A 27,341-nucleotide genomic window follows, 5' to 3' on the forward strand; every position below is an offset into this window, starting at 1 on the left:
GCCCTTTGCCAGTTTTATAGCTCCCCAGCAAGACTGTGTCACCACTCCCCAGTGAAGACTGAGTCGAAGGGAGCACTGTAAAAAGATGGTGTGGGAGTACATAGCTGATCGTACCACCGTCCTCTGTGATCCCTGTGCTCTATACAACTATTGGGTGTCAAAGCTGGACACGTGGCACTAACTTGAGCTGTATGCCCTGGAGGTGCTGGCCTGCCCTGCCGCTAGCGTTTTGTCAGAGAGGGTGTTAATGCAGCTGGGGGGATCATCACGGATAAGCATACCCGCCTGTCAACTGACAGCGCCGACATGCTTACACTCATTAAGATGAACAAATGCTGGATTTCCTCAGACTTCTCTTCTCCACCGGTGAAAAGCAGCGGATCATAAAGATTCTTTTCGCTGCAACAGGAGAAATATGCATCCTCTATCACCCCAAAACAGGGGAGAAGTAGCTTGGGCTATCCCCCTCGGATATTACTCCTCCTCCTAAAACAGCATGTCATCACGCTGATCTGCCAATTTTTCTGCGGGTCAAAGGGCTCTGTTAAAACCAATTTTTTTGGAGGGCTGCCTCCAGGCTCTGTTAAAAATTAAGCAACAACAAGCTGTATCTTTAAAAAATGTTTATGGGTTTCAACTACTCTCGGAATAAAGCAATTTTTCAGGGGTACACTTGTACTCTTGATACACCAATTTTTCAGGCTCTCGCCTATACTGTTAGCAAACTAATTTTTCTGGGCTTTGCCTATACTCTTTGTAAACACATTTTTTCAGGTGTTCGCCTATACTGTTGGTACACCAATGTTTAAGGGGTTCGCCCATGCTCTTGCTACAGTAAGGTTTCAGGAGTTCACCTACACTCTTGCTACAGAAATGTTTCAGATGTAACTGCGCATGCTGGTGGTGAGGCTGGTAGTGTTGGGCTCCCTAGCTGATCTTGGTGCGGCACAGGTTGCACACCACTGTTCGTTGATCGTCTGTGCTCTCACTAAAAAACATCCACACCTTTGAACACCTAGCCCTCTGCATGGAGGCTTGCCGTGAGGGGGTGCTGTGGGAAACAGTTGGGGGGTTATTGGCTCTGGCCCTGCCTCTCCCCCTGGCCACCCCACTTCCTCTTCCAACCTGTCCTGCTGCTGCACTTGCCTCCCCCTCTGAAGCCCTGTCTTCAATAGGCTTAGCAAGCCAGGTGGGGTCAGTCACCTCATCGTCCAGCAGCTCTTCCTCTGGATCCTCTGTGCACTCCTCCCTCGGACTTACTGCCCTTACTACTACCTCACTGACAGACAACTGTGTCTCATTATCCTCATCCACAAAAAGCTCTTGAGACAGTTGCCGGAAGTCCCCAGCCTCATCGCCCGGATTCTGGGAAATTTCCAAATGTTGGGCATCGATCACAACAAACTCCTCGGGTGGGTGAGGAACCATTTTTTCCTACTCAGGACAGGGACCCGAGAACAGTTCCTGGGAGTCTGCCTGCCAGAATCTGTCATTTTCATGGAGTGACGAGGCTGGGAGGAAGGAGGAGCAGCCAGAGGATTCAGAGGTGCAGTCCCTAGCCCGGTAGTAGTGGACTGCATAGAAGACTGGGGGTTCGATACATTGCTGGACGCGTTATCCGCGATCCACAACAGGACTGCTTGCACTGCTGTGCTTGTAATAAAGGTCTACCATGCGGACACGCAAATTGATATGAAGCTGGGGACCGGAGAGACGCGGCGCACTCCTTATCCCTCAGCAGCCGGCTATGATTCACCCCACCCAGGACCTCAGCCTGTGCCCACACCCAGCGATAGGGAGCAAATTTGCCCCCTCATTCGGAAATTTATTTATGGGATACTTTGAAAATGAGACATTCAGAAATCCCGCATAAAGTTTCACTACAGATTTATTGATGATATTATTATTATCTGGAATGGTCCGGTCAGTGATCTAAAAAACTTTGCGCAAGGATTAAATATTAACAGCATGAACCTTCGATTGACAGAAACAATTGATAGGGACAAAATTACATTTTTAGATCTAATATTGACCCATAACGACAATTCCATGATAATCAGCACTCATTTCAAGAAAGTGGATTTTCTCAGCAGACCGCGCTGATAGCATTCTGTCAGCTGGTATCCCGTTGGGACTTCACAGCAGGTTGCCAGCTGAAAGCTCCGAGAACAAAGCAGCTGTCAGTGCTCCTGCTGTTTCTCAGAGCTATCAGCTCATTGGGACACCACTGATAACTCAGAGAACAAAGCAGCTGTTTGCATATACAAAACAGCTGCTTTTCTCTGAGTTATGAGCGGTGTCCTGCTCCGCCTGCATTTAACTCTGCTGTTTCTCAGAGCTATCAGCTCATTGGGACACCACTGATAACTCAGAGAACAAAGCAGCTGTTTGCATATACAAAACAGCTGCTTTTCTCGGAGTTATGAGCGGTGTCCTGCTCCGCCTGCATTTAACTCTGCTGTTTCTCAGAGCTATCAGCTCATTGGGACACCACTGATAACTCAGAGAACAAAGCAGCTGTTTGCATATACAAAACAGCTGCTTTTCTCGGAGTTATGAGCGGTGTCCCGCTCCGCCTGCATTTAACTCTTTAAGTAGATAATTAGCTACTTAAAGAGTTATGCAAAGATGATCGCTCAAAACTGTCACTCAAACTGTCGTTGGAGCGATTTTTAAAGCGATCATATTTTAGTGTTAATGCACCTTATGTCTCTTTAATCCGAACATGGCATGAGGAAAACGCACGTGGATACTGAATAAGCCAAAGGTCTGCAACGCAAAAACAGCAAACATTACAATGATTATTACATATTTAAAAAGACTCCAAAAATAACCTATTGGAATCATGCCTGTGGTTACAATAAAGTAAGACTTTAAATACAGTGCTTCAGCATCAAGAATTCAACTATATATGTGCAGTAAATAGTGATATTGTAAATTAGGGCCTCCTAGGCCATAGCATTCAAAGTGTAGATCCACTTTAATTCCTTTCTTTTTAATGATAGTAGACGTTCTCCACCTCTCGGTAATACTAGGATATGATCTATGACCTTGTTCATCAGTGAGTGGCGCTTCAACTTCTGATCTCAATCTTTCCTGTATAATTTTGAGAAGGATCTTGCTTGCATGCGGAATGAGGGCTATTGTTCGGTAGTTGAAGCAATTCTGGGAGCTGCCTTTCTTTGGTAGAGGGATGAAAGCAGATCTTTTCCAGTTCTGTGACCATTGTATGAATGCCCATACTGCCTGGCACAGCGCTGTGATGGTTTTCACTGGTACTGGCAGCAATAGCTCTGCCGGTATGTTATCTATGCCCAGTACTTTATTTTTGGCTAGTTGTTCCATTGCCATAACCACTTTTGACTCCATAATGGGTTATAAATAGAGATGAGCGAGTATACTCGAGCGAGCATTGCCTTTAGCGAGTATCTTTCCCGCTCGAGACTGCAGGTTCGGGTGCCGGTCAGTATCTTTTGGCACCCGAACCTGCAGTCTCGAGCGGGGGGAGATACTCGCTAAAGGCAATGCTCGCTCGAGCAATTGCCTTTAGCGAGTATACTCGCTCATCTATAGTTATAAACTGTCTCAAGTTTTGAGATCTCTGAATAGGCTTTTGATTTTAGAAGCGTTGCTCGATCCAGTTTGGTGAGTTTTGCAGCAGATACAGAAGCTGCAGCATCCAGATCATCTTAACTAAATTCACTCTACCTATTAGTGAACGAGGGAGCCGACACAACACATCTAACTTCTGCTTAAATCCGAATAACAACGTTTCTAGTTTTAGTTTAGTATATTCTTTTTTTATTTTTTTATTTTAAGTTCTTTATTTTCACATTTTCAATTTCATATACTAACATTTTACCGCATTTCAGTAGCCACAACATATATATTGTAATAATTCCGATAACTATTCTACAGGTATTATAAATCCGTAGATAACATATCATACATTCGGGATAATGTGTGTCTAGAGGGACCTTCTTCGCTACATGCCGATTCGAATTGTGTCTTAGGGTGAAAGAATAAACTTGAAAGGGGAAGGGACCAGAGAAAATGTCTCAGCTGCATGGTTTGCCAAAATGAAAGCTGGGCCTGGCCAGTCGTGTCCCCTAGATCACCTCTCAAATGCCAGTGCCCCTCATGCAGAAAGTGGCCTGCTCTAAATCTGTAGTTCCGCAGTGACCTGGCCCTGTATTCCTCGGAGGACTGATAGGGACACTGGGGCGGATACCTGTTCAATGTCGATCCACTGTTTAACACTTTCCAATCCAATTTGTATCCTGGTTTTTCTAAGGGACTTATTCTTTTTCTGTCATTATACAACGGTGCGATATGCTGGCTAAAGCTAGTACTGCATAAGATGACACATTGGATAGGCTCCAACAGCAGAGAGGCTAGCAATATACAGTAAGAGAACCCCGACAGATGTCTTCCAACATCAGAGCTGTACAGCCTTAAATCATATTGTCTTCAGAGGTCAGACAGTGGATTGGAAAGGGTTATGGTGCCAATGTCTGTGCCAGTCCACTGTGAACACAATGAAAAAACATTGCAAAGTTAGTGAAAGGATAAACAAAGAGTAGCACAAAAAGTTATCATAACATGTTAACTCCTTCCCGCTCCTGGACGTACCTGGTACGTCATGGCAGCCTGGTACTTCCCGCAACATGACGTACCTGGTACGTCCTGGAGATAGCACGGGATCACATGTGATCCCGCGCTATCCCGCAGCAGGAGCCGGCTGTCAGTCACAGCCGGCGTCCCGCTCCAACAGCGGGGGGACATCGGAGATGCGCCCGCCGCTGTTAACCCCTTCCCTGCCGCGATCTAAGTAGATCGCGGCAGGGAAAGAGTTCACAGAGGGATCGCGATCCCTGTGTGTCTCCGGCCGGAACTCGCGATGTTATCGCGAGAGCCCGGCCTGTCACCATGGCAACAGGACGCCAGACACTGGCGTCCTGTATTGCCTGTGCCTATAATCGCTGTGCAAGCGATAAGGCATGGCAGAGCAGTAGCTCTGCCATGCCTTATGACAGCGATCATAGGCACAGTGATGTAAGTCCCTCAGAGGGACTCAAATAGTATTAAAAAAAAGAAAAGAAAAGTGTAAAAAAAAGAAAAATGTAAAAAAAAAAATGTAAAAAACCCCTTTTTTATGCTTTTTCTAATATTAGCATAAAAAAAGGGAAAAAAAACTAAAACCCCACATATTGGGTATTGACGCGTCCGTAACGACGTGTACAAAAAGTTGAACATGCTTTTTATTTTGTACGACAAAAAGCGTAAAAAAAACCGCTAAAAAACAGAGGCAAAATGCTAATTTTTAGCATTTTGCCTCACAAAAAATGCAATAAAAGTGATCAAAAAAGCCGTACATTTCCCAAAATGGTACCAATAAAAACTACAGCTCGTCTCGCAAAAAATAAGCCCCCTAAAGAGCTCCGTACATAGAAAAATAAAAAAGTTACAGGACTTTGAATGCAGCTATAGAGAAAAAAAAAAGATTTCCAAAAAAAGGGGGTTTTATTGCAAAAAAGTGTAAAAACCTAAAAAAAATATAACAATTTTGGTATCGTTGTTACCGTACCGACCCGCAGAAAAATTTTAGTGTGTCATTTATGCTGCATGATTAACGCTGTAAAAAAAAAAAAAATAATCTATGGCAGAATTGATGCGTTTTCTCTCCCTGTTATCATTAAAAAAAAAAAAAAAAAAATTTACGATATTGTCTATATACCCAAAAGTGGCACCGATAAAAACTACAGATCGCCACGCAAAAAACAAGCCCTTACATGGCCGCGTCCACGGAAAAATAAAAAAGTTATGGCTTTTGAAAAATGGAGATGGAAAAATACCACAAAATCGCTTGGTCCTCAACGCCAAAATAGGCCATGTCATTAAGGGGTTAATGGTGCAGTTATATAAATAGGGTCTATCAAGTCCAGCCAAATTATCTGCCAATAATAATAGTGCTGCGTATAGCGCTATTTTTTCCATCAATTGTGGCGCACTTTGCTAATGAAGCCTCAATTGACACATATGTTAATATATAACCTAATAGGGACAGCTGCTGACTTCTAACTGTGTGAGATCTCTCTTGCAAAATAAGTTAGACAAAAATCAGTCGTTTTGATCAAGGTTTTAATTAAATGAAAAATGACTGAAAACAGAAACCCTCAAACTCAAAGTAATAGAAACAAGAATCGCTCAACTCAAAACACAGACAATTAGTTGAATGGAGGTTTGTATTTATTCTGTGCCATGGGGCAGACTGGAACCAATCAATACATGTCAATCTATGCCAGATGTTCTCAAGAGGTTCCTGATCAGCCCTGAATCCTTGAATCCATAATAAAAACTTGCATGTGTTTTACCTTATTTTAACTTTAAAACTTACTAAACCGTCCCCATAATTCCAGCATTTCTGTCTAATGACTGGTAAATAACTGGTAGTGGCACCAGGGGGTAATTACAACTCTGTAAAGCCATATGCAAACTTTACACAGGTTATCCACCACCCCAAACAGACAGACAGTGAGCCTCAGATAACCTTAGATCCGACGTCCAGACACAAACTGACATAAATGCAGCTTAACGCTCGACAACAGACACCGGGATAAGTAGCTAAACACCTTCTAGCATCGGAGGAAAATATCCAATGTCCATATGTCAATATCTTTCAGTATAGGGTTTTATGAACACCAAAGATAAAAAGCATTTTAAATCACATCTTGTATCCAAGCTACAAGCAGTACAACAGGGTGCTAGAGCCTCCATGCCCACTCGTATCACATCTTGTATCCAAGCTGTAGGCAGCACAACAGGGTGTTAGCCCGCTGAATCAAATCTTGTATCCAAGCTAGTTGGTGGTACAACAGGGTACTAGAGCCTCCATGCCCGCTCATATCACATTTTGTATCCAAGCTAGAGGCGCTACAACAGGGTACTAGAGCCTCCATGCCCTGTGTTGAGTAAATGGACAGGGGCAGGGGAGAGAAATCTCCTCCAGCCACCCCGCTGTGAGCCAATGATACTCGCTCATGTGTAACAGCACGGGAGCGAGTACATGCGGGGACGATTGTCGGGCATCGCTGGCCCGACATACGTCCTGTGTAAATGGGGCCTTATGGCTACATGTTACAGATCCGTACCGGCTCCTTCATCAGGCCACTTACAAGAAGGCATTTTAAAAAGAGCAGTACTGGGCGCCTGATGTCTAATCAACCACTCATCAGTGCTACCCAATACAGAGGTCAAGAGGGGTGTCGTTTCTCCTTAAGGAGAGCACCCAAAAAGTGTGTGGAGACATCTAAGGGGTGAATGGATTGGGGGATGGTATCGTCTCTCCTCAAGGAGAGCACCCAGAAGGGGTATGAGAAGACACCTGAAAAGTGAGTGAGGAGGCCATGCATGCTCCTCTGGAGCTGCCATCCAATGGGTGGAGCTGCAGATGTATTGTTCCATCTTCCTTATTTGCACCCAATACAGAGAATTTCATACAGAATAACCAAACATGGTAGGTTTGGAATGCTACTGTCAGTGAATACATGAATTGCATACATGATTTAATGGAAAAATAGATACAAAGTATAGCTTATAAATAAAATAAACTAACATAGAAACCTAATGTCAAAGAGCAGTCAATCATATATGAAAGCAAAAATAAATAAAACAGTCACTGGCTGAATGCAGCTAATAAAAAGGTCACTAGATAAAAGAAGCAAAGAAAGTAACAAATTTAATTGATAAGCAAGCAAAATGGATAAAAAATAACGATAATAGTCAGAATCATAGAATGGTAGAGTAGGAAGGGACCTCCAAGCCTATGGTGGACATGAGTATAATGTATTCAGATGTTTGGAGCATATTTACAAAAGGTATCTGAATTCGTCCGTTAATCATCCTGTGTAATCGCCGGAAACAGCGAATGCAGGTGATAGTTGTCCTGCTTACAGGAAAGGATATTAAAGGAGATGTCCCGCGCCGAAACGGGTTTTTTTTTTTTTAAACCCCCCCCCCGTTCGGCGCGAGACAACCCCGATGCAGGGGTTAAAAAAACCACCCGCACAGCGCTTACCTGAATCCCGGCGCTCCGGTGACTTCTCTACTCACCGCTGAAGATGGCCTCTTCCTCCGTGGACCGCAGCTCTTCTGTGCGGTCCACTGCCGATTCCAGCCTCCTGATTGGCTGGAATCGGCACGTGACGGGGCGGAGCTACACGGAGCCCCATAGAGAACAGCAGAAGACCCGGACTGCGCAAGCGCGGCTAATTTGGCCATCGGAGGCCAAAAATTAGTCGGCTCCATGGGAACGAGGACGCTAGCAACGGAGCAGGTAAGTAAAAAACTTTTTATAACTTCTGTATGGCTCATAATTAATGCACAATGTATATTACAAAGTGCATTATTATGGCCATACAGAAGTGTATAACCCCACTTGCTGCCTCGGGACATCTCCTTTAAGCGAGAAATCATTTGCCTGCTGCAGTCGCTTAGTGTTTAGCAGAACTAACAGTCAAGTGATTATTCGCTGTGTGAACAAGAGCCACTTAATCTATGAAAGACTGTTTATGGTGAAAGGAGGCGAGCGTCCGGAAAACATCTCCAGCCACTCCATCTCCATTCACAGTACGACTATCACTCCAGTGTAAAAGGGCGATAGTCGCTGGGACAGCAGTTCGGCGCTTACACGCCCGACAGTTGTCCTGTGTGAGGATACCTTGAATCAAAGTTTCCACCATGACTTTTAATATATCCATATAGTACAAAAAAGCAACACTGTATATCATCTATATGATGTTTGTGATTTTATTTTATTTTTTTTAAGGCCGTTTCACACCACCATTTTTGCTTCCTATCTAGTTGTCATATAGGAACAGCAAGGCAGAAGGAAAACTTTCCTGCCCATACAAATGGAAGACCTTCGGTTTCAATCTGTTTCTCAATTTTCCTTCTCCATTCTGTTCTGTAATAGTGCAGACCACTGATCTCTAGTTTTCAATTAAAAAAAACAACTTAAAGGGGTTGTCCGGCCACACAGGGTAAAAATTTTTATAATGCTGCTGCTTTCCTTTCAGTAAGGATAGTAACAGACAGCATACAGGGGCTCAAACCGGCCGGCAGATCAGCTCCAATGTCAGTTTCTTACCTTAGATTCTGATCTTCACTGCAGCTTTCAAAGATGGCGCCTCTTTGCTGCCTTCCCACAATGCTCTGCGCTCTCCCTCTTCTGTGTGCGCGCTCTCGATGGTAGTAAGAGACATGAAAAGGCAGGATTTCCCTCAGCTCATGTCCTAGCCCCGCCCACGACATGCCCACCTCTATTGAACTGATCTACAGTCTCTCCCCGCCCAGGCCCCCCCCTGCTGCATACTATAATCAGAGGGGTTGTGGCCAGGGGAGACTGCGTTATACACTCATGGTTCAGGATAAAATCCTGCCATGAGTGTAAACAGCAGCACGATGTATAGTGAATGGAGAGGGGCGCGGGAGAGCCGAGAGAGAACTCTCCTGCAGCCCCCCACTGCAAAGCTACCTACTCCCCCCCCCCCACCCTGCTAAAGTAAAACAAAACATTTCCCCACACACACATGCCCTCATAGTGCCCCTCCCACAGCGACCCCTCTCACAATGACCCCCCCCGACTTCTGTCAGCCTGGTCCCTGCACGCACACATCACTGCACCCCCCCCCCCTTGCACACATCCATCCATCCATCCATCTCTGCTTCTCCACCCCCCCCCCCCCTTCCCCCGGGACTTCTGACAGCCGGGTCTCCAGACACCACTAGCACACACACACATCACTGCACCCCCCCCCCCTGCACACATCCATCCATCCATCTCCACCCCACCCCCCCCCCCCATCCCGCGAGAGCCCGTCCCTCCACTCATTCTTACCTTGGAGATGAAGAGCCAGCAGCCACGCCTCCCCTGCAGGCAGAACTGAGTGTCCCAGCGACTGAAGTTCTTCTGCACATGCGCAGAGCTGTGCTGGAGAAGCTTGTCCCCATCGTCCCGACAAGAAGAGGACAAGAGACTTGTCGGAACTCATGGCAACCGAGGAGCAACACAGGGGGGGGGGGGGGCAGCCCAAGAGGTAAGTGAATAACTTCTGTTTGCCTAATTTACAATGCACAATGTATATTACAAAGTGCATTGTATTGGGCAAACAGAAGTAATGAGACCTAATGTTTATGGCCGGACAACCCCTTTAATGAGAAGCTGAAAAATACAAAAGCAATCTGTTTTCATTCATTTCACTTATGTTTTGTTTTTTGTAAAACTGCTTCCGCCAAAAGTGTGAACTCAGCCTTAGACTGCTAGTGCACATATTAGGCTAGAGCTACATAGCAAATTGTAACCACGAGATGGGTCACATGACCCAAAATTGCTGTATAGCTCTGCAATTTTATACTATCACTGAAATTAAAAGGTTCACAGTGCAACTTGCAAGTTGCTGTGATCCACAGGTCACAACAGATCCACAAAGCTCTGATTTTTTGCGACCTGTGGGTCGAGAGGACTTTTCGAATTGCATTGTGACACCACTGGCTTCAATGAGAGTGCAAAGTCACACTGCTACACAGCATTCTTTGGTCATGCCATGTAAAAGTCGCCATGTAGCCCTAGCCTAATTCTTACATAGTTAAAGGTTAAGCTGTTTGTTATACTGTATCTAGGTAGTAAGCTAGGTCCTTGTAGTGTACCCACATAGTAAACTTGGTTCTGGTACTGTATCTACATAGTATACTTGGTTCTAGTAATATATATATATATATATATATATATATATATATATATATATATATATATGTAGTAAGCTCTGTTCTGTCATCATAACTATGGGATTAGTCACTACTCAGGACACCATCTTTACTCCACTTAGTTGGGTAGTCGCACCTCAGTAACCTATGTCCATGCCAGATTTGGTGGTAAAATTTAGGAAGTCAATTTTTCCTGGCAGCAATGATGGATAACAAGGTAACAAGCTTCAAACACTGTTGATTTTAGTCACAGTGCACACATGCATGAAATGACAAAATCCTAGCTGTCTGCCTACTAACTGACATAGGATGCTCTGCTATCAAACATGGCCTAGTGCCTCACTACACTATAGCAATGCCATTTGTACCATACCCATTCAGTGTGTTAGTCTAGGGCAGTCGTGGCGAAACTAAAGCACACGTGCCAAAGGCAGCACGCAGGACCCTCCCTGCTGGCATACGCTGCCATCGGCATCTCACCACTTGTAAATGTCGGCAGGGGCCGCAGCTCCCCTGCTGGCATTCACTCAGCGCTGCTGCTAGCACTAATGGGCCGCTGTGGGGTGGTCGCTGTCATACTGGGGGCCACCATGGGGGGGGGTCACTGTCATACTGGGGGACGGCCGTGGGGGGTCGCTGTCATACTGGGGGCCGCCGTGGGAGGGGGGGGGGCGCTGTGTGGGGTTCACTATTACCGCTGGGGTATGTTTACATATGCCGGAAATGGACAGGGCTGTTTCAAAATAGAGAGCGTGCAGATTTTGACTGATTTTTGGATGCGGAAATGCTGCAGAATTTTCCACAGAAATTTCCGTTGAGGACATTCTGCAGCATTTCCGCATCCAAAAATCAGTCAAAATCCGCGCGCTGTCTTTTTTGAAGCGGCCCTGTGCTTTTTAGAATGACGGGAGTAAAATCATACGTCGTGATAAGCCCCGCCCCCTCACATGTTGGCACTTTGCGATAAATAAGTGGGTTTTGGGTTGCAGTTTGGGCACTCTGTCTCTAAAAGGTTTGCCATCACTGGTCTAGGGGGTGTCCTATTCCATCAGACTCATGATATTCCCACAGAAGGGTCTACCACAGACCTCAAGCTTTCAGCCTCCTCCCAGCTTCTCTCTCGGGAAGTAGCTCCAGCAGGCTCAGCAGGGTAGAACTCAATGTGTCTGAAAGTTTTTAGCTCCTCCAGACACTCTCATATAGCTGTCCCTGTTCATTAGCACATCCACATGCCTATTCTCCAGCCCCCTGCAGGCTCGCTCTGTGTATCACACTTCTACATATCCCCCCCCCTCCACCTCTGATAAAGGCTGTAGGAATAGTCACAGTACTCGACCCTCCATGCTCAGGGATCTTCCGTATGTGCGTCATTCCCACTATAAGGGCGCCCACCCACTGGCGATTTTTTTTCCCTGCGACATTCGCAGCATTTTTTTCTCTGCAGGGGTCTATGGGACTTATAATGTTAAAATCGCGATCGCGCAAAATCGCGATTTCGCGGTAAATTGCGATTTTGCGCGATCACGATTTTAACATTACAAGTCCCATAGACCCCTGCAGAGAAAAAAAACCTGCGAATTTCGCAGTGAAAAAAAACGCCAGTGGGTGGGCGCCCTAAGGCTGCCTGCATACGGAGACCCATTCATTTAGTTGCACGATTTCTTTATCTAGGACAGAAACATCTTCTGTTGACTTGACCTCATTTGATTCTGGCATACTTCCTTCAGCCTGCACCTTAACGGATCCAAAGGCCTTTTCTTCAACTTGCACATTCGCTGACACAGTAGCAAGTTTTCCATGTCCGCCATCTCTGACACACTGGGGATTTTTTCAGTCTTTTCCTGCTGCAAACTCTTCATCTTGGTCTACAAGTAGTTTGTAATTTTCAGCTTGCATTCTGGCATCACTCATCTGCTCCAGAGTTGCAGCCATGTCTTCTCACCTTCTTTAATCTGACCTCTCATGCCATCCCTGTATGCCTTAAGCCTGATTTAGACACAACGATTATCGCTCAAAAGATGTCAAATGTTGAGCGATCACTTTGCACTCCGAGCGGGGTATACAGAAGACAAGTGGGGCCTCTTGTCTTCTGCATCCAGCTGTTCTCTGCTCGGAGTGCCCGGCTGTTATACACCTGAGCGTTCCGAGCGGGGTATGCAGATCACAGAGGGACTGCTGTGTGCTTCACACCCCGGCTGTTTATGGAGCGATCAGCTGGTATACAGCTGTGCGCTCCATGCGGAGTATGAAGAACACAGCTGGACCGCTGTATTCTTTATACCCCGCCTGTGTTCAGGGATCAGAATACAGCTGAAACAATAGTATCAGCTGTATCCCGTTGTGAATTCCTGATGCTGAAAGACAACGATCAGCGACTGGTTAACGAAAACTGCGCGGTCAGTGCAATTAGACACAACGATTATCGCTCAAAAGACGGCTTTTGAGAGAATTTTAAGCGATAAGTGTTGTGTCTAAAAGGGCCCTTATGTGTCTTCCAACTCTCTTTGGACACCCTTTAGTTGCTCCTGCACCTCATGCACTTTCTGAATAGCTTCTTCTCTACTATTGTTTACAGCTAAAATTTTAATAAAAATGTAGGTTTTATTCCCAAAATAATGTTTCAATATTTTGTGCCTATCAGAATAGTTTGGCTATTTTTCTTGTGTAGATTCACTTTCTGACATTTTTATAATAATAGTTGGAATTGCTATATATTTATTGGTATACATGTTGTTAGACACTGAAGGGGTTAATCCTTGACGGTCGCTATATTTCGCCGGGGCTCAGGTATTATGCCCATTAGGTGAAGAGAGTTCGTGTCTTACTACGTGAGACACGTGAAAAACCAGGGTGTGATGTGATCTGCAGCAAAGGTAGTTGCTGGAGATATGTTTTGTTAAACATGTTTGGGCCTGTTTTTTTTTTTTTTGAATGCATGGCAGGCTCGGTAGTGGAGCTGTCCATTTCACTTCCTCCACTCCAGGTCTATTATAGGAAGGCAAGCTCCTCAGGTGCCTGGGTAATTACCTAGACCATAAAGTCTGCAAAGCTGCAGACTGAGTTGAGGCCCGGGAGCGGCTAAGTTGCTGCTGTAGTTAATAGATTAAAGAAGTTAAAGGGGTTGTCCCGCGCCGAAACGGTTTTTTTTTTTTTTTCAACGGCCCCCCCGTTCGGCGCGAGACAACCCCGATGCAGGGGTTAAACAAGAACACCGGACAGCGCTTACCTGAATCCCCGCGCTCCGGTGACTTCTTACTTACCTGCTGAAGATGGCCGCCGGGATCTTCTCCCTCGGTGGACCGCAGGGCTTCTGTGCGGTCCATTGCCGATTCCAGCCTCCTGATTGGCTGGAATCGGCACGTGACGGGGCGGAGCTACACGGAGCCCCATTGAAAAAAGAAGAAGACCCGGACTGCGCAAGCGCGTCTAATTTGGCCATTAGACGCTGAAAATTAGACGGGCTCCATGGAAACGAGGACGCCAGCAACGGAACAGGTAAGTGAAAAATTTCTTATAACTTCTGTATGGCTCATAATTAATGCACAATGTACATTACAAAGTGCATTAATATGGCCATACAGAAGTGTATAGACCCACTTTGTTTCACGGGACAACCCCTTTAAGAAACTAATGCTTCATTTATATGGGACGACTGCCGGCTAAACGACTGCACGAGCACTAATGTCACCACTAGTTGTTTGCGCTTGTGCAGACCGTTTAGACAGGCAGATGACCGCTGAAGTACCACTCACTTCTCGCTGACTTCTCACTCACATTCTATGTAAAGCGCTTAAAGGAGATGTCCCGAGGCAGCAAGTGGGTCTATACACTTCTGTATGGCCATAATAATGCACTTTGTAATGTACATTGTGCATTAATTATGAGCCATACAGAAGTTATAAAAAGTTTTATACTTACCTGCTCCGTTGCTAGCGTCCTCGTCTCCATGGAGCCGACTAATTTTTGGCCTCCGATGGCCAAATTAGCCGCGCTTGCGCAGTCCGGGTCTTCTGCAGTCTTCTATGGGGCTCCGTGTAGCTCCGTGTAGCTCCGCCCCGTCACGTGCCGATTCCAGCCAATCAGGAGGCTGGAATCGGCAGTGGACCGCACAGAAGAGCTGCGGTCCACGGAGGAAGAGGCCATCTTCAGCGGTGAGTAGAGAAGTCACCGGAGCGCGGGGATTAAGGTAAGCGCTCCGGTGAGCTTTCTTTACCTCCCTGCATCGGGGTTGTCTCGCGCCGAACGGGGGGGGGGTTGAAAAAAAAAAAAACCCGTTTCGGCGCGGGACAACCCCTTTAACAGGGAGCATTTACACGCAGCGAGAAGTCAGTGAACAGCAATGATTTTTATGCCTGTGGAAAGTGAGCCACAAACAATAAACAAATAGTATATGAGTGCTTCACGTTTAGATGTAGCGATTATTGTACATTTTCATTCGTTTGAACAGATTTTGCCCAATAACTGTCCAGTGTAAGACCTTAAGCCATGCATAAAGCTAAGGCTAAACACATTTTTGCCTTTAATATAATGATTAATTGTCCAGTCTTCTTTAATAATATATGAGGGAGTTTAGAAGAGAAGGAGTTCCCTAATATATGTTGTTAGGAGAATTACACACATCAAAAGCAAAATAAATCAACCTACATTGTTGGCTCTACAGGTGTGAATCCTGCCCTACAGTATACCATCCTCTCAAGCCCTGTATCCGTTTAGAACATGAATACTAAGAACAAGGGTAATCAGCTCACCTATTTACAATCTTCAGCAATTACCAGCTCCAGTGATCCCTGAGCCAGCGTGGTACTGCCACGGAAATGGTAACAATGAGAAGGTCCAGCATGGTTAAACTGCTAGCATGTATTAATTTCTTTATTGAAAAGCTGTAATTTTAAAAGACAAACTCAAATGAGCACTGCTCCAATGCAAGAGCTTCTCTTTAAAGGGGCAATAACTTTTCAGACAACTTCTGATCATCTACTAGCTTGTGTTAGTCTCACCATTTCTGTAATATACTTGCATTAAAAGTGTTGCCATTTACCCCTTTAACCCTTTGCAATCCAATTTTGGATTCAGGGTTTCCTAGGGGGCTTTCTTTTTCCGCCATTATACAATGGCGCCATCTGCTGGCTAGAGCCAGTACTGTGGTATGGGACATGCTGGAGAGGCCCCCGACAACAGGGTGGCCAATAATTTACAGTAAGAATACCCTGCCGGACGTCTTCCAACATTGGAGCTCTACAGCCTTCAATCAGAATGTCTTTAGACGTCAGACAGTGGATTGGAAAGGGTTAAATCATGTTTGAAGTAGCTGCAGCTAGGGATATCCCCTCCAGCAATCCACTGTCAGTCATTAGGTACAGAGCTTCTGTAGGAACAAGGACACAGGGATGTTTCCTTAACAATGGGGGGGAAGAGCTATCTTCAGAGGTGCTCCTGTGCACTCAAAGACTGCAAGCTGATAAATGTGCAGACACTATAATAACATTCTCGACAATCTCTCCTGTGTGTGTGTTTCTACACACATTATTGTTACATCTGACGAGGGTGAACCAAAACCGGTTGCCTGAATTGTTCCTGGGCTTTTTTAACACAGTTGAACAAAGAACATAAACCACTACAGGTAACAGAATAATAGATATAGAGGGGAACTTTTCCTATATGACAGAATAAGAAGCCGTACCTTCCTATAGGGCAGAGGTCCCCAACTCCAGTCCTCAGGGACCACCAACAGGTCATATTTTCAGGATCCCCTATAGTAAGAACACCTGTGGCAATGTCTGAGGCACCAACAATAATTATATCACCTGTGCAATGCTGAGGAAATCCTGAAAACATGACCTGTTGGCGGTCCCTGAGGACTGGAGTTGGGGAACACTGCTATAGGGGATGTTCCGTCCTGATAAGAATGCACCTGGCCCACGTTCCTCGGCCACTCGCCATCTGTATCTGGGACAGAAGTAAACTACTAAGTAAGAATACAACTACCTCCAGTGACCACAGTACGTAGCTTGGAATGAGCAGGGAGAAACAGGAAACCAAGATCCAGCTCTGACTTTAACAATTATCAGATGAAGACTGAGAATAATCAGAACAGGTCCACAGCTAAGACAGGATAAAAAAAACTCTTCCTAAATGCTAAGCTGGTGCAACAGGTAGCAGAAGACTTCCATAGACAATTCCGGCAATGCTAGAGAAAGCTGAGAAGAAAATCCAAAATAGTGCTAGCTTAAACCATTCCTCCGTGAACGAAAACCAAAACCTGCCGCAACAATTATATTGGGTTTATTCACCATTTGCCAGAATGCCTGAATCATCCTGGAAAAGTAGAGCAGCGGGCGTTCAGATGCTGCCCCCCTGCTGATTGGACCATATACTGTGCAATTCAGCATGGGAATTCATGGCAAGGAAGTGCACGACAGTGATTTACTGACAGAATGAGCAGGGATGCAGAAAATTGGGGAAAACATCCTGAAAATTAGAACTTGCAGACATGAAACAGGGTGCAAACAGCAGCAAATGAGAGGGGAATGAGAACAACCTAAGGCACAGTATTTTAGACAAGTTATTGAAAACTTTTGTATGCTTTAGGGCATTTTTTTCACCATAGAGGGAGGTTCTCTTTAGTTTACTCCATTTTCCTTAAAACCACATAACCTTATAGAAACATAATATGTGTAACACAGTAACATAGCATGTTAGGCTGAAAGAAGACATTGTCAATCTACTTCAGCCTCTTTCCACAAACCCCCCTTCCCACATCTCTCCATGTTGATCCAGATCAAGGCAAAAAAAAAACAATGCGGCAGAAGCCAATTTAGCCCACTTGGGGGGGGGGTGGAATTCCTGGATCAACGCTTGACAGTTCCTACCTGACGCTAAGGGTGCGGGCAGACGAGCGTAGGCGTATTTACGTTCGCACGAGCGCAACGTATAATCGCCCGAGCGATCGTTTTTCACCGATCACGACCAGAGCTAGAAAGCGTATTTTCGTTTGTTCCTACTTTGCAAACGGTCTTTTCGGCGATCGAATATGCGTTGGCGCGTATTTCGGTCGCATATGTTCCGTTTTTTTTCGAATTGCCGTTTTTACGCGCCGTAAAATCGCCCATGTGAACGAATACATTCGAAACCATTGCCTCAGATGGTCACGTATATACGTTTGGTCGCAAAAACGCGCCGTTTATGCGCTCGTCTGCCCGTACCCTTAGACCCGGATCTACAATTCGGCTGGTTATTTACTGTCTATATCCTGCAATAGAGCGCTCTAGAAAGGCATCTAGTCCCCTCTTAAACTCCTCAATGGATTTTGCCATCACAACATCCTCAGGCAGAGAGTTCCACAGTCTCAGTGCTCTTTACAGTAAAGAACCCCCTTTTGTATTGGTGATGAAACCTGCTTTCTTCTAGACGTAGAGGATGCCCTCTTGTTATCGTCGTAGTGCTGGGTATAAACAGATCGTGAGAGAGATCTTTGTATTGTCCCCTAATGTATTTATACATAGCTTTTTGGTCGCCCCTTAATTGTCTTTTTTCCAGGGTGGATAATCCTAATTTTGTTAGCCTCTCTGGGTATTCCAGTCCTCTCATTCCATTTATTAATTTAGTTGCCCTTCTTTGAACCCCCTCAAGCGCTGTAACATCTTTCCTGAGCACTGGTGTCCAGAACTGTGCGCAGTATTCCATGTGGGGCCTGACAAGTGCCTTATATAGTGGAAGAATAATGTTCTCGTCCCTTGCTCCTATGCCTCTTGCAGCTAGTAATTGAATTGTTGCTCGAGTGAATGGAAGCGTCGTGAGCTGGGGTTGTTCAGGCCTGTCAGCCTCAATTCGCTGTAAACAGGAGTCACTTAAACATTGAACGTTTCTGCTTACACGGGGCGATAATTGCTTGGTTTTTAGTTTTGCTAACGACTCCGATATGTGAGCGATTTCTCGTTTAGTGCCCTATCAGCAACCATGTGTACATGGGACTATTAGTGCTCGAATTCGTTGTTTCTAGCGAGACTCTAAAGAACTCTTTAATAAGAAGGAACGGTCCATGGTTGCAGGCTGTTCATATCTGCTCCCTTACAGTTAGATTATCGGTTTGAAGCACTGGTTAACAGCTTTCTAATAGCTGTAAATGCTGGAGTATTGCAACCAGTAGAAACAAATCCCCATTGTACCTTTTTTTTTTTTTTTTTGTTTGTGGCTTGACACTGATTTTAGAAATATATGAAAACCTCACTTTGCTTACTAAGCTAAAACTTTGTTACAGATTCAACAGTGGGAACAGAATTTGGAAAAGTTTCATATGGATCTCTTCCGTATGCGCTGCTATTTATCCAGCCTCCAAGGAGGGGAGCTGCCAAACCCTAAAAGTTTACTAGCAGTCGCTGGAAGACCATCAAAACTGGCAATGGGAAGGCTTGGTATATTTTCAGTCTCCTCATTCCATGCTTTGGTAAGTTGATGTGTGTTCACTGATAGAAGCTTACTGCTTTAGTGCTTATAACCACTCTGATTGAGAAATGTATGAAATGTGTTTTACTAGTTTATAAAACAGAATAGAGCCACCCATTTTTATCATCCAGCCACTGAATATAGTCATAGACATACATACCCAAGGGATTTTACCGGTAGCACACAGTTGTTAGTCAGTGGACCTGCAACATTGCTAGTTAAAGTTAACGTTGGTTTTGGGGTAGAATCCTGGAGTAGCATCACTTCTTCTTAATAATATCAGTAATAATAATCTTAATATAGCACAAGAATATTCCATAACACTTTACAAAAAATATAACCCCAAACAGTGGATGTACTGCATAGAAGTTATGGTGGCACCGCACACTGACATGGAAATATCAGATTTCGGTTGGTTGACAGATGTTTGTGAGAATATAGAATACTGCTATTTGGTATAGGTTATTTCTTATACTTGGTCTGTTGATAGTCTTGTATATAGCTTGCATCACATTGGATTGTATCATGACATAATTCTTGTAGTCTAGTTAATTTGTAATGTAATCTAGACTGTGGCATTTGTACAATTTAACCCCTTAGTGATGGCCAATACGCCTTTTTACTGAACTCACTACTGATTGTTAAATCTGTACATACATCTTTTTAGGGCGGTGGCTTGGCTGACTACTGACAGCCAGGCTCCTGCTCTAACAGCCAGTAGTAGAGAATCCTCAGATCCTGGCAGTTTAACTCCTCACATGCCACAATTAATTACAACTGCAGCATGTAAGCAGATGACGGGGAGGGGGCTCCTTTTGTCACCCATCAACACTCTGCAGTGTGATTGCAGAGTGCCGATGTGTTTGTATGGCAGCCAGAAGCCGAGCAAAGGCCTACATGTCTGCACTGTAATTCAGTCTATTAGACCCCGCCTCCGGCAGGCTCTAATAGGCTGCTATCATAGGCTTAGTAGAATTATTTTAAATATGTATAATATGAGTTATACTTTATGGGAAGATTTTCTTTATAGTAACTTTTTGCTTCTTCAATCTTCATTGATATTGAGTCAGTTTTGGGGGCTTTGTGTAGTTTAAGGTAGTAATCTGTGCAAGAGATTAAGACCAACAGGGGGGCAAGGGAAATTGTAACCTTTACTGATCTCAGTTTGGTCAATGAAGCCATTGCTTGCTTTTGGTGTAAATATTAAACTTGAATTTTTTTGTGTTGTATGACTTTTTTTTCTTAGATTTGCTCTCGTGATGAGACTGCTTTACGGAAACGGACATTTTCTGTGTCACATAAAATACAGATCAAGAAGAGTTTGTTTTCTTCCCTTAAAGGGCTGGATACCCTTGCAAGAAGAGTTAAAGAGAAACGGCCTTCAATAACTCAGGTAAAATAATCAGTCAGCAACATAGTAAAGGCCTTCTACTTGGAAAGATGGTCAGAAACTAATGTCTGAATGTTTGTTCACCTGATTACCAGCCCATGTGATGTCGGTGATCATCCGACAAATGTGCAAACATTTGTTTGTTTGGTGACCACATCTTTTAGGCAGCAATAGTGGACCTGTGTGTGTCCAATGCAGTGCTGATTAAGTCAATGAAGTGAATGACAATGCAAAAAATTCATATGACATGGATCCACAGAGATGTGTTCACAGTGTGTTCACAACCATATCGGACCCCACATGTTGCATACAGTAATTTTAAATCAAATCAAGTACATCAATCACAAAGCATTAAATTTGAAACTTAGTGATAATTTCCCCAGCAATGAGAGAGTACCATTTTGGACATATGTTTAAGGAGGGATCTAGTGGAAAACAAGGTAGTTAAATCAATTTACAGAAAGCTGCAAACTGGTAGTACAATCTTGCAGACAATAATATAATAATAATCTTTATTTGTATAGCACCAACCTATTCCGCAGCATTCAGGCATGGATAAATGCAAAACAATACAACAAATACAATGTGAGGTACATTCGGTTTGACACAAATGGTTTGGGGGTGGTACAGGAAGTGCAAGGGGTGGGGGGGAGAAGCAAGGCATGGGGAACACAGGCAATAGGGGATTTCATGTGGAGATCAATTATAAGAAGGCAAACGGGGTGGGGCGCCATAGGGAGGGGCGGGGGATCAGGTCAAGAGATTTGGTATGCTTCCCTGAAGAGGTGCGTTTTTAAGGCAGTCTGAAATTTCGTGCATTGGGAATTGTCCGGATGCCTTGGGGTAGAGTGTTCCAGAGTATGGGTGCTGATCTGGTGAAGTCCTGTAGGCGAGCATGTTAGGTTGCTGTCCTCGATCCTGGATCAAGTTATTCCTGGTAGGTAAATGCACTCTTGCATGAGACTATGAGTGTGTTCACAATGATATGGATGTTGGGCTTAAAAGGTGAAGCTACAGCCAGTGGATGCTAGAAGAAATGCAGGGTATAGGGGAAAATAAGTCACAAGATGTGCTTCTATTGGAAGCAAATGTAGATCATAAATTGGAAGAGAATTGGACCCAGATAGTCCAGCATCTCATATGCCACCCCTTTTTATAAAAGTCTGTCTACCCTCTAAATTTCCATTAGATATTATTTTCCAAATGAAGTAACTAACTGGCATTTAACCCCTTCAGTGGCACGCCCGGAAATCTTCTGGGACGAACTCCACTGCCCATAGTGATATAGCCCAGAAGATTTCCGGGCTATGTTTCACTATGGGACCTGCAGAGCACAATACCATAAGTTGTGGCAGTGTGCTCTGTCTGCACAGTCCCACGGAGAACAGTGCAGGACTTTGAAAAAAGATGTAGGAAGATATTACCGATCTGCTGGCAACTTCCCGCTTCTTTTTTTAAACTCCTGCACTGCTTTGTTTACAGGTTGCCATGGAGACCATCAACTTGTCAGAAGCAGCGGGTGGTCCCTGTGGCAGGGAGAGCTGGTGATCCGCTGTCCGATCATAGCCGGGTACCAGCTCTTACACAGCAGAGAATGGAGAAAACCTCTGATCTCTGCTGTTTAACCCTTTACATGCCGCGGTCTATGCGACCGCAGCATGTAAACAGCTGACACCATCAGGACCCCGCAAATGTGATCAGGGGGTCCTGAAGGGTCTCTGTAGAAGTCCCTTAAATGGACAAAAAAATTTAAAAAGGAAAAAAAATAAAAATAAAAACACCTCTTTCCCTTTAATTTGTAACAAATAAAAAATTAAAAACAAAATTAAACATGTGGTATCCTGCGTTCGTAATGACCCAGAGAAGGAAGTTAGTACATTATTTAACCCCTTAATGACGCAGCCCCCTCCCCCCCGTTTGTTTTTTTCCTCCCCCCTTTTGAAAAATCATAACTCCTTTATTTATTAATCGACGTCGCTGCATGAGGGCTTGTTTTATGCAGAATGAGTTGTATTTCTCAATGATGCTATTTAAAGTACCATATAATGTACTGAAAAACTATTACAAATTTTAAGCGGAGTAAAATGAAAAAAAAAATGACATTCCACCCTCTTTCAGTGTGCTTTGCTTCCACGGCAGACAAACTGCAACAAAAATGACATGATAACTTCATTCTATGGGTCAGTACGATTACTACAATACCAAACTCGTATAGTTTTTTTTGTTTTTTTTTGCTGTAGTACTTGTATTTTTTTTCTTTTAATTAATTTTTTAAAATTTTTTTTCTGCTGCATCTTCTGCGCACAATAACTTTTTTTACTTTTCTGTCGAAGTAGTTGAGCAGGGGCTCATTTTTTGCAGGATGTCCTGTAGTTTATATTCGTACCAATTCGGAGTACATACGACTTTTTGATCGCTTTTTATTGCATTTTTTCTGGGAGACAGGGTGACTGAAAAAGTGCATTTCTGGCGTTCTTTCTTTATTTTTTTTTTGTGGACTATGTTCACAGTGTAGGGTAAATAATACTTTGATAGATCGGACTTTTACGGACACGGCAAAACCAAATATGTATTTTTCTTTTATGATTTAGATTTTTTTTTATTATAGATATGGCAAAAGGAGGGTGATTTAAACTTTTATTAATTTTTTTTTACAATAAATAAAACTTTATTGATCTTATTTTTACTTTCTTTTTTTTTTTAGCCCCCTGGGGGACCACAACTAGTGATGCCCTACATATAAGCCCTTACCTGAAAAACAAGAGTTTTAGTGTAAAAAAATTAAATAAATAAAGAAACTTACCTGTCCGCCGCTGCCGTGCCCCACACGGGAATGAAGAACACATCTGTCGCAAAGGAATTCTTCAATTCCTTACCGCAGCTGTCACACATGACAGCTGCGGTAGAGCATCCTGCTGTCGGCACCCCGTCATTGGATTTCAGGGAAGGGCTTTAAATATAAGCCCTTCCCTGAAAAAACAGTGGAAGTAGTGTAAAAAAATAGATACTCACCTCCCTTCCCTGAAATCCAATGACGGGGTGCCACAGATGTGGCAGATGGAACAGCAGGAAATTCTTTTTACTAGCGGGGATGAAGGAAACATCTGCCGCATACCCCGACGCTCCAGGACGTAAATGTATGTCCTGGAGCAGGAAAGGGTTGAGAAAAACTGGATTTTTCAGTCAACTGATGGTAGCAAAATGTATGATATTAACACCTTTATTTATTGTGGTAGCCATCACATTGTGTATAACATTTTCTGCATGTGGTGTTGTCTTACATATGTAGGTCTCATAGTTAGAAATTTGAAAACCAAGATTACGGAACATATTATCTCGTTGGAGCAGGACCCTCACCCCTACTGTTTCCATCAATTTGATTACTTCATGTAACCGTTGTCTTGTGTTATTCCCCCTGTCTTGTAAGCGCTGCGGAATATGTTGGCACTATGTAAATAAAGCAAATTGTTTGCATGCATTAGGTACTAGTAAGCCTTTCATTGATGTGCATGATGGTTGCCTTGAAAGTTTTTCGTTTTTCACTTTTTTTCCACTGGGTGTTGACGGTGTTATTGCGAGATCCGCATTGATAAAATCATGCTTTTCATAGGATAACTATGGATAGAAAGCGCAGCCTACTGCACATGAGTGGAAAATCATAACGATTTTCCACTCGCGTGATTAAAATCGCGACATGCGGGGGGTGTGGCCAAGCAGCCGAACTAGCCGGTCGCATGTGAAAGGAGCTCCTGCTCCAACTGACGGGCCGCTAATCTTGCACTCATCCTGAGGACTCCCAACCCCGACACAACATTACCGGAGAGGGGGGAGGAGAGGACCGAGCCGCCGATACCATCCCCGGACACCCGCGGCAGAAACAACATCAGCGCTGGAACCGAGATCCCGCGGTCGCCGCCGCGCTGCACACGGTGTCAACCAGCCGGTAAGACCCCAGACCTGGCACCACTAGTAACGGGAAGCAAGAGAGCCCCAGAACACTAACTGCGCCTCTGCAGTGCCTGCAGCAAGAACAGCTGGCCGCGAGCACGTGTAGCCACGGCCACCGCCGCCATCTTGCGGCAGGCACCAGCCGGCAGACAGGCACCTGGACCCGGAGCAAACTCGCCGACATGAGAAGGGAGGGCGGCGAGCTCCCGGCAGTATCTCCACAGCCCCTGCAGTGACAAGGGAGCCAGCAGTGGTCCCGCGGACCCGCGACCGGCGCTGCCGCCATTAAGCAGACGGGGCCGATACACCACGTGGAGAAAAGATAAACAGAGGAGGTGCAGAGAGACTCCCCCTCCTGAAAGATTGGGGAAAAGCAGGGTTAGCAATAACCAGCTAAAATACAAAGGAGAGAAGCACCAGCCAAGACAATATATATTACCCAGAGACTGGGAGTGAAGCCCCTTTTCCCGTCACATCTCGGGGGGAGCCTGCTTGAGCAACTATAGAACACCCCCAATACTAAGGAAGGGAGACATGTACTCTGAAGAATCCCCTACAAACGGCAACAAGTGACCACCAAGAATAAAACGTATACCCTTAGTAAAGAAACCGCAATCCGAAATTACCAAAAGGGACGGAGATAAAATACTGCACTTAACAGAGCGACTGCCACATGATCGCACAACAAAGAGTGACATACACCTCTCACAAGTGTTGCAAAAACGGGCATATCATTTTGACGCCCACGCTGCAGACATAGGACAGACTGACCATATAAAAGGGGAGGGGAAAAAAAGTCATCCTAACGACCCACAGCACCAAATAAAAGCCCTCATAGACACTCTAAAGAAAACCCACTACATTGCAAAACCCTCCTAAAGCGGGAAATATAAAACAATCCAGCATGGGCCCTACCAGACAAAACTCATCTGTCGACAAATTAAAAGCATTTGCCAGACATGAGGCACGCAAGGACTCTGGCTCCGAAACCACCTCAACCGCTCCGGCGGGATTGCCTCCAGAAAAGGACACCAACCCCACTTCACCCGAAGGCACAGTCAAGACTCTGCAACAACTATCTGAGCAACTACTAACGGCAATCCAGACATCCACGACCACTCTCACCAGTAAAATTGATGAAGTAAAAATGGATGCGAGCCTCCTTAGACAGGACCTCCAAAACATGAGAGAACAAGTTACAAACACGGAGGACAGAATATCCACACTAGATGATACCGTCTCTCCAATGTCGGCTGCAATACGAGACCTCACGCAGAAAGCAGAATATTGAAGACAAAAAGCCGACTACCTTGAAAACCGTTCACGACGAAATAACCTGCGCATAGTGGGCCTATCAGAACGAGCTGAGGGACAAAGACCCGAAGAATTCCTAGAAAGGTGGCTCCGTGAGCTTCTTCCCAATGCTGGTCTGTCACAGGTCTTCATCATCGAACGAGCCCACCACGTGCCAATGAAACCGCCAATACCCGGGGCCCCACCTAGACCTCTACTAGCAAAATTACTTAATTCCCGCGACCGAGATAGCATCCTACAAGCTGCCAGGAAAGGAGGTCCCCTATGGCACGACAATGCTACAATATCCATCTTCCCAGACTTCTCGGCGGATCTTCAAAAACAAAGAGCATCATTCTTCAATATTAAAAGGCAACTCCGAGATCTACAACTCCCGTACTCCATGGTCTATCCAGCAAGACTGCGAGTGATCGACGGAGACCGTACCCGCTTCTTTACTTCACCATCCGAAGCTGAAGAATGGCTAATCACCAGACGACGACCAGAAAGACAGTAATGTACACACAACCTAACAATTCCTTTTCCCCGTCTAGGTGCTGGGACTTCTATGCTACGCACAAACGCGTTACTAAAACCATTTAATAGCACTGTAAATTTTTTATCTAAATATGGATCGCCCCCTCTTGCCGCACTCGGTGCGCCTCCTCTCTCCGCCCCTCTTTTTCCCCATCTCCCCCACCCGCAGACGTCACAACCCATTATGTTAATGAAGCAACAGGACACTAGAAGAACCAGTGAGGGGACAGCCCCTATCTCTTCCTTCCCCCCTCATTCCCTCCCCCTTTCCCCCTTTACCTAAAGGGAGTCCAACTAACCACTACCTGATAGGCCCTCGTCGGCTTATACTATTGACCCAACAACCCAATAAAACCTCAAGTATAGCGGAACCTGAAGCTATACTGTATAGGTTTCCCCGAGTACTAGTTAGCCACGAATACTAAATTAGTGAAAACTAAGTTTGTTTAAACACAAGTTGTAAAAGTTACACGTTAGTTGTATACTATTGTAATGTCTTTAAACTGTATGCATCGAATGCTTAATGCTCCTTCTGAAAATGTACTGAAATACTGTTGCACACTATATGATAACAATGCTATCAGGCGCTGCAGAGGGGTGTCCAGTAGCCAGAATGTCAAAGGAGGTCATACCCGGATCCAGTCAACCCTAATCTACCAATGGCTGGAATAACCTTTGTGTCCTGGAACGTCAGGGGCATGGGATCAGCCAAGAAACGATCAACTATAAATTCCTTAATACGCTCATGGCGACCACATATATTGTGTCTGCAGGAGACCCACCTCACGCCTGAGACCTCTAAAACTCTGTTAAAACCGTGGATCCAATGGTCAGCACATACATATCATACATCATATTCTAGGGGGGTATCCTTATTAATAGGAAAACTACTCAGATGGGAAGTAGAACAACTGAAAATAGATTCTGAAGGTACATTTATCTTTGTAAGATCCAAAATAAACAACGA

At 44.7% G+C, this 27,341-nt stretch overlaps 1 protein-coding gene across 1 annotated transcript in view; it reads left to right on the forward strand.

Annotated features, from left to right (window-relative positions):
• TIAM2 (TIAM Rac1 associated GEF 2) overlaps positions 1–27,341 on the forward strand; it is a 507,083-nt gene that overhangs the window by 281,463 nt on the left and 198,279 nt on the right. Inside the window, exons 12-13 of the mRNA XM_066596062.1 lie at positions 19,022–19,207; positions 20,453–20,599. Of these exons, the coding sequence (XP_066452159.1) occupies positions 19,022–19,207; positions 20,453–20,599 (333 nt within the window). The remainder of the gene's footprint in view (positions 1–19,021; positions 19,208–20,452; positions 20,600–27,341) is intronic.

This window comes from Eleutherodactylus coqui, chromosome 3 (genome assembly GCF_035609145.1).
Source record: "Eleutherodactylus coqui strain aEleCoq1 chromosome 3, aEleCoq1.hap1, whole genome shotgun sequence".
In the NCBI taxonomy this organism is placed as follows: Eukaryota; Metazoa; Chordata; class Amphibia; order Anura; family Eleutherodactylidae; genus Eleutherodactylus; species Eleutherodactylus coqui.